This window comes from Podarcis vaucheri, assembly GCF_965113315.1.
Source record: "Podarcis vaucheri genome assembly, contig: HAP1_SCAFFOLD_321, whole genome shotgun sequence".
NCBI lineage: Eukaryota > Metazoa > Chordata > Lepidosauria > Squamata > Lacertidae > Podarcis > Podarcis vaucheri.
The window spans coordinates 4,718-20,810 of NW_028118629.1; the positions used below are offsets into that span (position 1 = coordinate 4,718).

A 16,093-nucleotide genomic window follows, 5' to 3' on the forward strand; every position below is an offset into this window, starting at 1 on the left:
TAATGAGTTCATAGCAGACAAATTTCAAGTTGGGGAATTCATAATTTGTAGCTCAGTCCCTTTGGTCTCTATGTTATACCAACTCTTGCTACTGCATTCTCTCTGGCTCCCTGCCCACTCAGTCGCTGGGCCCAATTCTTAAACTGCTTTGATTCCTGATGTGGATTTTGATTGATCAATTATCCGAGTATCTTCTGAGCCAGTGTGGTGCAGTGGTTAAGAGCAGTAGACTCGTAATCTGGTGAACCAGGTTCGCTTCCCCACTCCTCCACCCTGCGCTAGTCACACTTCTCTGAAGTCTCTCAGCCCCACTCACCTCACAGAGTGTTTGTTGTGGGGCAGGAAGGGAAAGGAGAATGTTGGCCGCTTTGAGACTCCTTAAAGGGAGTGAAAGGCGGGATATCAAATCCAAACTCCTCCTTCTCTTCTTCTCCTCCTCCTCCTTCTGATAACCAAATGACGGACTCTAAAGGGAACCAGCTGCCTCTCCAAGCTCTCTCTGAGCTGCCACACTCTCAAGAAACCTCATTTTGACGGCACTACAAACAATTTCTGTTCTAACTGGAGCATATATAATGAGTTCTCAAAGTTCTTCTCGCATCTCAAAAGATCAGGCTTCTGCCTCAAGTGGTTCTTGCAACTTGTGTTACATCCTAGAAAACACCCTATAAGCAGAACTTTGTTTGAAGCTGAGGATTTAATCTGGTGTGGAGAAAACCCGCAGTAGCATCTCAGGACTCGTAACATGTCCATTTTCAATAGGCTGTTTGTTCAATCCCCTGCACTGGCTAGTTATGAACCCTGACAGAACATCATGTGCTATTATGGCACATATGCCAGAAAACGTCTTGTGATTGGCACCGTTGGGAGTCAGAAGTGTTCTGTGGAGGTGGTTGTAGCTGGGGGTGGGGGGAGGAGGTCCATTGGTGAGAGGAGTAGGGGATGTCCTAACAACTCTCTGCACCCTTGACAGATGACAGTTCCCAGTTCCCATGGCTGTTTTTAAAAGGGGTATATTACTGCTTTAAATGCATACTGCAGAGCAGGCCTTACTTGCAGAGAAATAGGTAGAATGAAACAGGCAATCTTTTATCCCACTTGCTTAGAAGTAAACTTTTTCTCCCAGTGAAAAAGTTTTCTAGCCATTTAGTACAAAGGCACTAGGATAACTGATGTGAATTAGACCCTTATTTTTTTAAAAAAAACAAAAAATGTATAAATAAAATTATATATGGATATTGTTAGTGATTTGGTAACTTAGGGTTTCTGTATTCCCCTTGTAGCTCTGTTTCTTCTTTGCTGGGAATGATCACAAGTGGGGGGAGTCGCACGCAGGTTCTTCGTTTGGACTTCCCAGAGGCACCTGGGTGGCAACTGTGAGACCAGGGTGTTTTGGCCCGAGCCAAAAGGGCTTGTCTTATGTCCTTAGGCATTTATTCTCTCTTCTAGCATGGTTCCTTGCTCCCTCACCATGACATTTCTTGCAGCAGGCCACTTACGACCACCCTGTAAGGCCTGACCTAGGCAGGCAGATGGTGCCAAATGGCTCTCCAGCAAAGGACCCTGCATTTGCAGAGTTGTTCAAACATTGATTTAAATACACTCTAACTAAACTGATAAGCGAGCGATGTAATTTTGTTCAGGGATAGGGAACTTGTTGCTGGACATTGGTCATGCTGCCCAATATCTGGATGGCCACTGGTTCCAAGCAGCCTCGCCTGAGTTGGACACAGGGCCTAAACGCCAGCTCCTGGGGGTGGAGGGTGGGGGACTGGCCCTTCAGGGTTCAGAGACAAAGTTACTCATTAATTACAGAATTTTGAGTTGTGGCTTGCCTCATCTCAAGGGTACAAAACTTGGGCAGTGCATTCCTCTTATTTTTGAGATTAGATCAGATGCTAGCTCAAAAATTCCCAGAATATGTGCCAAAGAATGTAAATATGACGCAACACATGCTCTGCTGATGTGTTCCAGGAGAAATAAACAACTGTATTCTCTTTTACTTCCCTTTTGTCCTCCTTTGTTTTAATATCCCCTCCTTTCTTTATTACTCAATTGCCCTCATTTTACAGAAACTGGCATATCTGCCTAATTCTCTGCTACTTTTTGGTTAAACGCTATATTGGCTACGTGGCACATAAGATACACACACTTAGGGCTTTTTTCCCAGCCATATGAATTTTTGTTTCTTTTTATTACTACTTTTATCTTTACTAAATGTTGTTTTTCATGTTTGTATTTTTTTTTTTGGTAATTGTAAGGTTTTAAAATTTGGTTTTAATGTTGTCTTATAACAACAACAACAACAACAACAACAACAACAACAATTTATTTATATCCCGCCCTCCCCAGCCGAAGCCGGGCTCAGGGCGGCTAACAACAATAAAAGAGTACAAAAGTACAGCATAAACAACATTCTAAAATCATTCATTCTAAAATTAATTTTAAATGGTTGCAACCCACCTTAGGGAGAAGGGGGAATAATAAACAACAACAACCTCTGATGGGGCACATGTTTGTCATTACAGAATGTGCGGCTTGATCCCAGTGGCATGGCATTCAACTTGTGGAAAGACCTCCCGGTTCCATTTTTCTTTTCAGTCTATTTATTTGAGGTGCTGAATCCAAAGGAAGTTCTTCAAGGAGGAAAGCCGGTAGTGACCCAGCGTGGCCCTTATGTATACAGGTTTGAGCTTATTTCTGTCTGCTTCAGCCCATGTGACAATCTTAATTTTTTTCTTGTCAATTATCCTGTATGTTGGGCATGAGGAACCTTTGGCCCACCACATCTTGCTGAACTACAACTCTCATCATCCCTGGGCATTAGCCATCTTTGCTGGGTTGATGGGAGTTGTGATTCAGCAACATCTGGAGGAGCAAAAGTTTACCACACGTGATGTTTATCTAACTGGTGGTGAAGAAGCTTTTTTTAGCCTGCTCATCACATTCCCTGATGAGCAACGAAACCTGCATGCATGGTTAAGGTGACACCCCCAGAAACTAAAGAATGCAAAGGAGGCTGGTCAAGAAAACTCTGGTCCATTGTTTAAGCCAGCCTGAATGTCTGCTTTTAGGGTAGAAGTGTCTCTTGTCTACTGGAATATGAGAAATTGGGAGGCTTGGAGAGGCTTTAGTTCAGCTGAGATTGTGTGCCAGAGTGAAAAAGATACAAGATTTGTTGGCAGCTCTGAGTAACCTTCAAGAAACTCCTTTCACTCTGCTTAAGCTTGAGACTAGGTCCCTCCCCAAAAACAACTAAGAAAAAAATAAAGCTCATTTTATAGGAGCTTGCCCCTGACATAATTTACCATAACAGAATTAAACAAGTGAGAAAAAGGGTGTGTGTGAGAGAGAGATAAGAGCAGACGAGAAAACAGGTCTATTTGGAGGTGCCAGATCAAAAAGCAGCTGCACCTCCGTCTCGGCCTGAACTTACTGCCTGTTTGGGCCATTCTGGATCACCTTTCTGACCTTTGCCCCTTAGTCCACAGAAGCCAATTCCTTGGGTTGCTGCTGGGACTGGTAGTTATAATCCAGTTTTCTTATTAATCTTTAGCTTCAGCTACTATAAGGCTGGGAATTTAGTAAACTTGTAAATAGTTTGGACTAGTGGAAGATTTAGGAACATGATGTTCAGGTTTTACTGATTTTCATGCTTTATTTGTAGCTGCTTAACAATTAAAAATGATTAGTCTGTCTAATTCCCCCCATCCCGTTTATATATTAATTCAAACATTCCCTTTATTCTTATATTTCACTTATTGCCAAGCTTGCATATGCTAATCATCTCTGAGCTTTGTTTTAAAATAAATATTTCCAATTTATTTTGTTTGTGGTCTGACCCCTGTCCCATTCTGACTGCCAGCACCAGCTCAATGGAGTGAAATTAAAAAACCCTGTTTTCAGGAGCCAGAGGCACTCCCAGCCCTACCCAAAGATGCTTCTGCTTTTGAAGGAGAGGCTGTGCCACTGATCTGCTGCGCTTCCCTAACGCATGTCCCCCAGCACACCTCCTTACTCACCCCAAAGCCCAGACCATTTATAATCAACTCAGGCCTTTTGGCTCTTGTGGGCAGAATATGTGTCCTAGACCTAGAGTGTTCCTAGTGCTCCCACCAGCTGCCCTTTAGTGGTTGGTAGCAGTGGCCCGGCTGTCTCCTTGGGACATGGTGCTTCCCATTGGGGAGGGGTCATTGAAGGGCCGTAGCTCAGTGGCAGAGCACCTGCCTTTAATGCATAAGGATCCAGGTTCAGTCCCTGCCCTCTCCCAGCAGGGCTGGGAGAGGCTTTTGTCTGGAACCCTGGAGAGCCGCTGCCTGTTCACGGGGACAGTGCTGAACAAGAAAGACCAGTGGGCTTTCCGCATAAGGCAGCTTTCAAAGTTCCTCCAATTTGGAGTTCCTTTGATGAGCTTCCAAGCCAAGAACGGAGTTTGAAAGCCACCGAAACAGCTCAGCGGAGGGAGTGATGGAAGACCTTCTTGAAAGCTTATCCAAATCTTTTGCCAAGCACTCAGCAAGGTCTGTTGCCATCTCATGCACACACACCCCCCCCCCACTGGGCTTAGCTGCCAGCATAATGCCAAGCTTGTCCTCTGCGTACGTTGTGCCTATAGTGGCTCCCTGAATGTATGCATTGTGGCTCTGTGCAAAGGGAATGAAGCAAAAGCCTCTTAGCGCAAATGTCTTTGTTTCTCCTTTGCCCAAGATTAGAGTCCAAGCGAATGGGGACTCTTATCCCTTCTCCTGCTCCGGCCCCAAGATTGGATTTAAATGGCGCATAGCAAGCAGGGTTTTCTGCTGAGCTGCCTAATCCACCATCCTTGTGTCACCCGTCTGGGATTGCCAGCTTCCCTTGCTCTCGGAGGCTCCAGTTCCTTTTAAGAACTACTGGGCAGCTCTTGGCAGGCTTTGTCAGCTGCATGATGTGAGGTCAGGAGCCCCCACCAGCTGAATTGCTCTTTACTGTTCAAAGCCTCTGTCAATCCACCAATGCTGACAGGTGGAGCCCCTGCAAGCATCTCATTGGCCTTTCAATGCAGTGAGTGTGCATGTGCATGCAAAAGGTTGCACACGACTGGCACGCTTTTCTGTTAAAACTAACAGGTGGCTCTCATGTGCAAGAGTGTCGGAAGCTTCTGAGGATCTGTTGTAGTCTGAACGGAACACTTCTTCAGAAGTCTTGCACCATCATCCTCTGTGAAGTTGGTGGTTGAAATATATAATTGGCTTTTCCTTTTAGTTCTCCACCCTTGGTCTGTGGATTATGCTGGGCCACTTATTAAAGGTTACATGATTGCTCCTTATTTGTTTCAGTATCAATGACTCCTTTTGTTCGAGGTGCTGATCTGTCCCTCTTTTGAAATAGAAAGTGTTGGGAGGCCAGTGAGAGAAATCTGCACCCATTGCTATGTCTGCAGCACACCCAGGATTGTTTTAGAAGTGTCAGGGTGAGAAAAGGTAGGATTAATGGATGCCGACATCCGAGGGAGGTTATGAAAAAAGCCTTGCAACTTACAAAGCAGATAAATAGCGCTTTTAGCGCTTCATAACATTAAAAATGGTGCTAAAGAACCAGTGTAGTGAACTGTAGTGCTGGGGAAAGACCTAGGAGACTAGGGTTCGAATCCCCACTCAGCCAGTCACTGTGTCTCAGTCCAGTTTCCCTCACAGGGGGGTTGTGAGGATAAAGCAGGAAGGGTGGGGGAAGAACCACCTTGGAGGAGAGGTGAGAACAATGATGATAATCACTGAAGTTTGTTATAATGGTGCTATCCAGCCTTCTTGTCTCAAAACACTGTAACTCCTAAGCCAGGGAGATCAGAACATGACACTCCTAATCTCAAGATTCTGGGTTTGAGCCCCGCATTGGACAAAGGATTCCTGCATCCCAGGAGGGTAGACTAGAACTAGATGACCCTCATGGTCCTTTCCAGCTCTACAGTTCTATGACTCTTACGGAGTTTCTCACTGGGTTTTTTCTGCTTTGGGCCAGATTTTCCCAACCTGGTCTGTCCTCCAGAGATTTTGGGCTACAGTTCCCCTAATCCCTGACTGGTGGGCAAATGAGGACACTTTGTATGTGTATAACTCTTAAAAAAACTTTCAATAAAATCTTAATAATGAAAAAAAATGTTTTGGAGTAAGAAACACACTCAGTTTTTAGATGCAAATAAGTATTGTATAGTCGTAGCTCGGAAGTCAAACGGAATCCGTTCTGGAAGTCCAATCAACTTCCAAAACATTTGGAAACCAAGGCACAGCTTTTGATTGGCAGAAGCCCCTGCAGCCAATTGGAAGCCGCGTAAGCCATGTCAGATGTTTGAATTCCAAAGAACGCTTGTAAACCGGTTTGCGGCATTTGGGAGCCAAAATGTTTGATTCTCGTGGTGTTTGGGATCCAACGTACGACTGTATCTGGAAGCGTCATTCCCTCCCATGTGAGAAAAAGCACGAGCACCTCTTAAGACTCTGCTTACAGTTTTTAGGAGTACTTTTTTATTGAAAAACCATGTTGTTTTTTAAAAAAATCTGTTGCCCAATTGGAAGACACTTTTAAAAAATGATTTAAAGGGGTTTTTATTCAATTGACATAAATAGTGATTCAGTTTTTAAATGAACATAGGAAGCTGCTGCTGCTGTTGTTATCATTAATTGTTTGCTAATAGAAGATCTCAAAGTGGTTTGCAATACTCATACCCTCTCCACACAAACATAATAGATACATAAACACAAATACATGAACATTATCATTGTACCTAAACGTCAGGGCTGGCCCACAGCATTTTGTTGCCTGAGGCAAACCAGAAAATGCCCCCTCCCCAAAAGCATCATTCCTACAAAAAGCAAACAGGCTTTCATGACTTCATCCCATTCTTAGCTATATCACAAGCCCTTCAGAATTCAGGAAAACAATACGGATAACCACTCTATCCCAGTTACAGATAGGTAGCCGTGTTGGTCTGCCATAGTCAAAATAAAAAAATTCCTTCCAGTAGCACCTTAAAGACCAACTAAGTTAGTTCTTGGTATAAGCTTTCGTGTGCATGCACACTTCTTAAGATACACCTGGTGTATCTGAAGAAGTGTGCATGCACACGAAAGCTCATACCAAGAACTAACTTAGTTGGTCTTTAAGGTGCTACTGGAAGGATTTTTTTTATTTTCCCTCTATCCCAGTCAGCCATAACTTGGGCAGTACTGTATAGCTATGTTACAAAGTCCACGTAAGTGTGATATCACCACATGCACCCTCCCTGCAGTCACCTCCAAGCCGCTGGGAGGGGAGACCCACGCCCAGCCATCAACCCAGGCGTAGCACCAGTAGCCTCTGCCAAACCTCCATTCGGCCCCCCTGCTTCCATGGGCAGTGGCAGCCACTGCTGCTGTCGGTCAAAGTGAGGCACACACCACTACCATCTTCAGCCGCTTGGAAACACTTGACAAGTGTACCCACAAACCCCCAAGCGTACCAAAGAACATGGTTTGTGCAAGCGTCTGGAGGGGAGAGGTGCATGCCCTTGCTTCCTTGCGGAGTGGGCCCTAGACCGTTCCTCAGGGGCAGATCTGCTGGGCAGGTAATGAAGCTCCCAGAGGAGCCCCAGAAGCGACTTCAGTCCACATTGCTTTTACATTTTGGGTCAAGTGGACCTAGTTTTTGTTGCATGACTCAAACTGATTACTTTTTTGTTGCATATATTTCAACAATCCCAAAGTTTGAGAGTCAGTAGCACAGGTGTTGTAAAGATGAAGTGTTGTGGTAAGTAGACTGTTTTGCTGAAGAGCACTTAAATTCTTTATGCATATTGTCTCTAGAAAATGACATTGCAAGAAAGCTTTCATATGACAAAACTATGGAGTGTCTTCAACGTCTACAGCCTATTATGGAGGAAAGCCTTCCATGGTGGAAGCAATGCAGGCACTGATTTAGCCTGAGTCTTTCTGCCTCTCTCTTCTACAGGGAGCACAGAGAGAAAACCAACATAACTTTCCATGACAATGATACCATCTCCTTCTTAGAGTATCGGAGTTTCTACTTCCGGCCAGAGCTGTCAGTTGGGTTAGAATCTGACTACGTTGTCATACCAAATATCTTGGTGTCGGTAAGTGGACTCACAGTTGCTGTGATAATTATTTCTAGTTTCTAATTGTTTTTGTTTACCTGGGTTTAAACATATGCTATGCAGTGGGAGGAAAGGGAAAGGGTACAATGTGGTTATAGGTTTTCAATTCCCTGAATACTGGCTTTCCATCTTTGTCTTTTAAAAAAAGAAATAAAAAGAAATACCCAAACATCTAGTGCTTATGGTTGAGAAGAGATGCGTGAAAGTATGTAGGCCATTCAGAGCAGCATGTTGAATTGATTCATTGCTTACTAAGGGCTGAAGGAATTTTGATAATCCTGCACTGGAAAAAGTCAGAAATGCCACCAGCTACATGTAGGGAAATCAAGGGATAGTCATGGATTGCATACTTAAAATTGATTTCCCCCCCTTTCCCCATTCCCTGCCCTCAACCTTTCCTCCCCCTGAACTAATACCAGAGGCACACTCCAGTCTTACATCCTTTTATCTGCTCTAAAGGTAATGTCTCTGAATGAGTCACTATTCTGGGTTTCCTGATTGAAATGAGATGAGCCAAGAACACTGACTCATACAGAGATGTGACAAATTGCCTCTTCTGAGGTAGGTTTCCCAGTTAATTTTATTTACTTTATTTTAAATTACTTACTATTCTATACATTCCAAGTATAACATATAAAACAACAAAGCAATACAAACACATCCTTTTAGATCCACCAGTAAATTCAGAGACACTTCCTCTCACATATTAAACCTCTGCCTTAAACAAAATTAACATCCCCTCTTACATATTTTTACCACATACCCAAATGATTTAATATTTAGTTTAATTCTTATATTTCCTGGATTGGTGACTATAAGTTTCTGTTCATTTTATATCTATATCGACTGTTCTCATATATACATACAAATTGCAAAAGTCTGTAATCCTAGCTTCCCATACCTGGAAGTAAGCCCTGTTGAATTCAGTAAGACTTGCTTCTGAAGTAGAGATGGTTAACATCGTGCTGTTTCCATGGCATGTTTAGCTGTTGTTGTGGTGTGTGTTTAAATATGAGACATATATAGAAGGTGATTTGTGTATTAGAGAGTTTGCCTGGGGATCAGTTCCCAGTACTAGCCAGCAAGATGTATCTGTGCCAGACAACATGAGCTCTTCTTAGGAGCATCAATGCAGGATAACCTGTCCGCCCTTCTCTCTCCCTCTTCTTTCCATCTTTCACAACCAGGCTGCAGCGGTGATGTTGGAGGACATGCCGGCGGGCGCTCAGATGCTTGTCAGCGCCACCTTTGCTGCCTTCGGACAGGGGGCTTTTGTGAACCGGACGGTGGGAGAAATCTTGTGGGGTTATGATGAGCCGCTCATCGACTTCCTGAACAGCATCAAGCCCGGCTTACTTCCCTTCAAAGGGAAATTTGGCTTGTTTGCTGAAGTAAGTAAAACCCTTGGGAGGGAGCTTGGGTCTCTGAAGTTAGTGATGGAGGGGTGTGGTGGAAGTCATGAAGGGCAAGGTGGAAATGAGAAGGGATAGGTGTAACAATTCTGTAGCAGATGCCAAGAGAGAGGCGTGGGAAGCTGCTCCAGATCAAACTATCTGCCTGCCCTGCCCAGCCTCAAAGAGAGCTCTCCCCAGTCACCTCCCAACTAATCCTTCCAAGCAGAGGTGTCAGGAATTTAAGGCAAAATATAATTGGCCAAGGTTTCACACCCGTGGCAAAACAAAGTAGCATAAGAGAAAGACTCCTTCCATGTACCAGCATTTGTAGGGCTTGCCAGTAACAGTCCAGGGCAGTGTGTGCAAAAGTAAGGGCAGTTTTGCAAGACATCTCCAGATAAGAAATTTCTGGAAGGCAGGGTTTGCTCCTAGCTTAGGGTTACCAGACGCTCCTGGTTCCCAGGGACAGTCCACGGATTTTCAAATCTGTCCCTGGGAAACATGGCAGCAGCAGCCTCAGCAGCCCAGAGCCAGCCTGGTAGCGCAGTTGGCTCTGGCTGGCTTCAGGAGCTGCTCGCTGCCGTGTCACAACACATCATGTGGGGACTTCCGGCGAGGAAAAATGGCTGGCGCCATGGCAGCAAGCAGCTCCTGAAGCCAGCTAGAGCCAACTGCGCTACCAGGTTGGCTCCAGGCTGCTGACTGCTGCCGCCACTGCTGGGGACAGTACAGATCTCCTGCCCCCTTCCATCTTTGTTTCGACTGATTGGGGGAGGCTCGGGAGTCGCGACTGGCTGGCCGTTGCCCAGTGTTTAAAAAACTCTGGGCATTTATGTTTCACAGGGTGCAAAAGAAGGGCTTTGCGCCTTTATACAATATGCATGTGTGCTTGGGCCCAGGGTCTTTTGCCTCACCATCCCCACTACTGACTCCCTGTTGCCACTCAGCTTCAAAAAAAAAAAAAGGGGGGGGAGTGTCCCCGGATTCATTGAAAAAAATCTGGTAACCATATCCTAGCTACTATGCCTTCTGTTGGCTGCTATGGCGGGTATCAGTGGCAACAATGCGGTGACTGGTTCAATGTTTCCGTCTAGGGTGCCTCGTACAGAATCAGACTTTTGGTGCATCCAGCTTAGCAGTGTTTCTTCCAGTTTCCTCAAACTGCTGCCTGCCAGATGTTGGATAGCAGTTACCGTCCACCCCAGGCAGCGTGGCCAACCTTGGGAAATGAGGTCAAAATGTCTAGAAGGCACCAGATTGGGGAAGGCTGCTCTGTTCACAGAGGCAACATCCAAACTGGGAGCTAGTGTGGCAGAGCAGCTAGAGTGTTGCGCTCACACCTTGGAGACTGAAGCTCAAATCCCTGCTCAGCCATGAAACTCACTGGGTGACCTTGGGCCATTCGCCATATCTCAGCCTAACCTGGGTTACAGGATTGTTGTGAGGGCAAAATGGAGAGGAAATGTGGAGTATAAATGTAATGATAATGATACTGTCAAGGCCTAAGGTCAAGATCTCGCCCAGCCTAGGAACCTGAAATCGTTTTTGCTGGTGGTGTCAGGGATTTGGAACATTATTCAAGGCTCTGAGGTGCAGCATATACTCTGCCTCTGAGCTATGGCCAACCTTCCTTGCAAACCCTTCTAAAGAGGGCAATGTGTGAAGTGGTCTTCCTTCCTGTTCTCTGCTCCCTGATTTCCCTCACCCCACCCTTCTGAAAAGCATGTGAACAAGGCATGTTAATAATATATCTTCTCTTCCACTGCAGTTCAATAATTCAAATACAGGGCTGTTCACGGTGTACACAGGCATGAAGAACATCAGCAGAGTCCATATGATAGATTCTTGGAATGGACTGAAAGAGGTAACTGCAAACTGCTCTCTTCGTGGAAATTCCTCTTCCATTGTCTCTCTCTAAAGGCAGACAGAATCAACCCATTCAGATTCTCCTATGCAGTCAAGATGTTTTGGCTCTGCCTTTGTCTTCCCAGTGCTGTTTGCTGCCCCATCAACTCAGAACAGAGTCTTCTTTTAATATGGAAGACTTGGCACAGCATAGGATTTGCCATTGATTCCGTCGTTTTTTTCCTTTTGTAATCTCACCTGCTCCCATCACATAGGCTGAACCGTGTGCATCACATGGTTGGGAATAAAAAACTTCCATGGAGACAGCTCAGATTCAGCCACAAGAAAAAGTTGAATTCTTCAGTTGCTGTAATCCAAGTGTGAGGAGCCTTTTTCATCCCGAGGGCCACATTTCCTTCTGGGAAGCCTTCCAGGGACCACATGGCAATGACGGGCCGGGGCAGAAACAGAAGCTGCAACTTAAGCACATTCTTAACTTGTGGGCATTCAGCTTTACGTGCATGACCATTAATTAATTAATTAATTAAAATATAGTGGAAAGGTGGTGGAGTTCCAGGAGAAATGACTTTGGCAACCCCACCTGCCATTGAACCCAATGTGTTTTCACTATACAGTGGTACCTCGGGATACATACGCTTCAGGTTACATACGCTTCAGGTTACAGACTCTGCTAACCCAGAAATAGTATCTCACGTTAATAACTTTGCTTCAGGATGAGAACAAAAACCATGCGGCGGCAGCACGGCAGCAGCAGGAGGCCCCATTAGCTAAAGTGGTGCTTCAGGTTAAGAACAATTTCAGAGTAAGAACAGACCTCTGGAATGAATTAAGTACATAACCAGAGGTACCACTGTACGTGATTTTGGCTTTAGGCGCAATCCTCGGAACATAAGCCCTGTATAAGTTGTGGGCTTACTTTATGGTCAATTATACCTTTGCACAGTAGGCTAGTTTCTGCACAATATACTCACACACCCCTCTCTATCCTCTGTCCGGACTAAAAAGAGTCATTTATCAGAGTTGCATCCTAGCCAATCTCATGTACTTGTGGTGTGAAGTGGAGCCAGTGAGGCTTGGGGAAAGGGGAGGAGTTGCAGGGGCCAAATTGAGAGGTCTGGAGGGCTGCGTTTGGCCCTTGGGCTGGAGGTTCCCCACCCTGGTATAAACTATACAAGTGAAGAGGGTCTGCATTTTTTATATATAAAAAAAACAGTGCTTTGTGCAACACAATCCTCTGGAAATCTTCTCAGACACAAGTCCTATTTGTGTGTTCAGTGAGCCATGTGGCCAGGTAAGTGTCTCTCTTTTAAAGGCAGACAGAATCAACCCATTCAGATCCTCCTATGCAGTCAAGATATTTTGGCCCATGTCAAATAATAGATTTAAGTCCTTTGCACAATCTGAAAGGGGTGCCTTCCACATTGATAAGACTGCAGGTTCTTAAATGGATGCATTCAGCTCAGATAACTTGAGATTGTATCTAGAGTGGCTGCTTTAGTTTTACACAAGCTAAGAAAAAAAATCTGCACTCTTTTTTTTACAGCTTTTGTATGGTACTTTTATTCAGAGACCTTTTGCTTCCTAGTGATTCAGACCTCGGAAGAGTTTCCTGGTACAGTTTGTGATTGGCTAGGAAAGTTTCGAGTCAAGTTGTGTAGCTGAATTAAAGGAAAGAGTGTGTGGCAGAAAGGTCTGGGGAATTCCTCAGGATTGGGCATGGGGAAGACGAGGCCACGGTTTGTAATGAAAGCCAGGCTTAACCTGTTTGGCAGGGAGGGTTTCTTGCTAGACTCAGCCCAGCTTCTGGTTATTCTTAGGGATCCATTTTCCCTCTAGGTGTCCTACTGGAACTCTGATCAATGCAACATGATCAATGGGACATCTGGACAGATCTGGCCTCCATTTATGACCCCTTCCTCACCTGTGGAATTGTACAGCCCTGATGCCTGCAGGTAAGCTGAGAAGAAATCCCTGCTTGCCCAGCAGGGACAATGCATACGCCTCCAGGTATTGCTGGACTCCACATCAGCTCCAGCCAGCAAAGCCAGGCCTTGGAGATTATGGGAGCTGTTGTCCACAAATACCTGGAAAGCCACAGGATCCCCCCCCCCCCCAGTTCTAAACTGGAAGCATAGGAATCTGCATTCTATCCTGAGCTCAGTAGATAGACTTGTCAAGAGGACAGGCCATGACTCAGTGGGAGAGCATCTGCTATGCATGCAGAAGGCCCCAGATTCAATCCCCGGCATCTCTTGGTAGGCCTGGAAAAGACCCAGCCTGGAGAGCCACTCCCAGTCAGTGCAGGCACATTGCGGTGTTTCTCAGATGACAGAGACCAAAGCTTGCTAATTTTTTGTGGGGGCCTGACACTCCCTTGCACCCACCTCTAGTCTGCTTGAGTTTCATCCTCCATCTCTGTATTATATTTTATAATCTCTCTCACACACCCCACTTTCCCCCTTTTAGAGGAAGCAGTGCAGAGGCTGACTTGAGGCTCCCGGCTTCTGGTGCAAGATCTCTGCCTCTGGCTTGTTTAGAATATATATCCTGATCAGGGCTGGCTCGAGACATTTTGCTGCTGTAGTTAAAATGCCCTGCTGCTGCCCAGCTGCTGCTGCCCCCAGCCCCCAGCGTGCCCTCGCTGCCACATGCCTTGTCATCGCAACTGTACCCTCACCTGCAGCAGCAGTGGCAAGGGCAACAGCACTGTGTTGGCAGCATGGTGGGGATTGGATTCACCATCTGAGGCAAATGGCTTCACCTTGCCTCACCCACTGGCTGCCCAATCCTGATGTACCCTTACAGCTCTGGGCACTGGGTGAATACATACATAATTGCAGAACTTGACGCTCTCCAAAAAGGCAGAAAGTGATTAAAAACTTGCCTTGAATCATCCGCAAATGGGCTTTAGGCCTGTCAGCAGCTGCCCATGGGAAAAGTTGGCTAAGTCCGAGTCTCTGCTGGGAAGCAGAGGCGTGGAAACATCTCCTGGCTGAAAAATGAGGTTGGCGTGTTCTTTCAGGGTTTGCTTTTTGGGGAGGAAATCCTTTGATGAGGCTGTGGTCTCACACAGGAGAAGGCACAGTCCCTCTCCTACCTGGCAATTTCCCTCTTGCAGCTGCACTCAGAAAAGGCTGCTCCCGTGTGAACGGTTGAATCAGGTGCAGTCTGTTGAGGATGTTGAAACTGGATTCTTAGTATTCCCAGTGGCCTATTAGGGGCTGCTCTGTATGGGACGGGCCAACATCCTAGAAGCTAGGTTGGCTGTCTACAAAAATAAATAACTCAGCGTTCTAGCTTGTTTACAGGCACAGTTCAAAGTACTGTTTTTGTAGTTTTTTGCTCTCTTTATTTTTGAACATAAAGCACTTTATTTATTACATTTATTTATATATATATTTATTTATATATTTATTATATGATTATTCTCTTCCCATTTGTCTGATTCTTTAGAGTTTACATCACTAATACCAAAACATCTAACATGAAGTATGAGGGGAGAAATGGTGTGTGTGTGTGTGTGTGTGTGTGTGTGTGTGTGTGTGTGTGACAAAAGTAGAATTTGTTAGTTCTGCCCGCATTGGCTTTGGCTCCACTTCCTGTGAGCTTCTCTGACCTCCGCCTTATCAGTCCTACCAGTCCAAATGGGCACCAGACACCATGACTCACTTCTGTTCAAAAGTGGCCAGATAGCTAGTTCTAGAAAGCTTAGAAGGTGTACAAAGGGACCCCAGTTTCAGCAGATGCTGTGGTGGGCCTCAACGTGCTCAACTTTCATCTCTGAAGTATGTCTTCTGGTGCTTGGCTGCCCCTCATCTCTTGAAACCCCTGTTTTCAGGTCCATTAAATTAAACTACAGTAGATCCGGAGAATTCAAGGGAATACCAACACTGCGTTACGTGGCTCCAAAGAACTTGTTTGACAATGGTACAGACTATCCTCCCAACGAAGGCTTCTGTCCGTGCCGCCAGTCTGGAATCCAGAATGTCAGCAGCTGTCGATTAAGTACGTCTAAAAAGTATTTTGGTCCCCGCCCCCAGCAATCATCAGCATTGTCCAATTTGTTGGGTTGGGGGGCTAGAAGTGTTTAGACATCTCTTTCATTGCCTGTTGCTGTTTGTTTTGCAGGAAAATCTGGTACTATAACCCAACCTTTGCTAGCCTGGTTCCCGCCAGGTGTTTGGGGGATTCCAACTCCCACCAGCCCTTTCTAGTATGGCCAGCAGTCAGGGATGGTGGGAGTTGTAGTCCAGCAACAGCTGGAGGGTGCTAGGTTGGGAGACAGCTGCCATAGCCTCTCACATGAACGTGGAAAGCTTGCCTGATGTGGAATCGGAAGCATTGCCAATCTAGCTCAGAGTTCGTTTTGCCCCTTCATCTTGGCCAGACTCCTTTTCTAGCCCTCCTGCCCTAGATTTCTTAAGTGGAGTTGCCAGGGTTTGAACCCCTAACATTTGTATATAATTTATTTCCCAAGATTGGGTTGCAATAAAATCCCCAGAGCAGTTTACAAAAGCCAAGTGAGTGCAACAGCAGCTTCCTGTAAGATGAAAACTTGGATCGTTCCTCTGCCTTACAAAATGCTCAATATCACAAACTGTTATGGGAGAGAACAATAGCAATGCTGTTCTCTGTGGGGATTGTGTAATACGTAAAATGCTGTTGGGCAGACTTCATTGTGTGGGCATGTTCTCTCAGTGTCGTATAATTG

General features: G+C 45.4%; 1 protein-coding gene across 1 annotated transcript; it reads left to right on the top strand.

Annotated features, from left to right (window-relative positions):
* The first annotated feature begins 2,498 nt into the window (after window positions 1-2,498).
* LOC309524484 (scavenger receptor class B member 1-like) lies at window positions 2,499-15,488 on the top strand. The gene is made up of 6 exons (XM_082242429.1): window positions 2,499-2,686; window positions 7,960-8,101; window positions 9,310-9,513; window positions 11,285-11,380; window positions 13,219-13,334; window positions 15,221-15,488. Exons 1-6 carry the CDS (start codon window positions 2,553-2,555, stop codon window positions 15,471-15,473), a joined length of 945 nt encoding a protein of 314 aa, XP_082098555.1. The 5' UTR covers window positions 2,499-2,552; the 3' UTR covers window positions 15,474-15,488.
* Window positions 15,489-16,093: the final 605 nt, after the last annotated feature.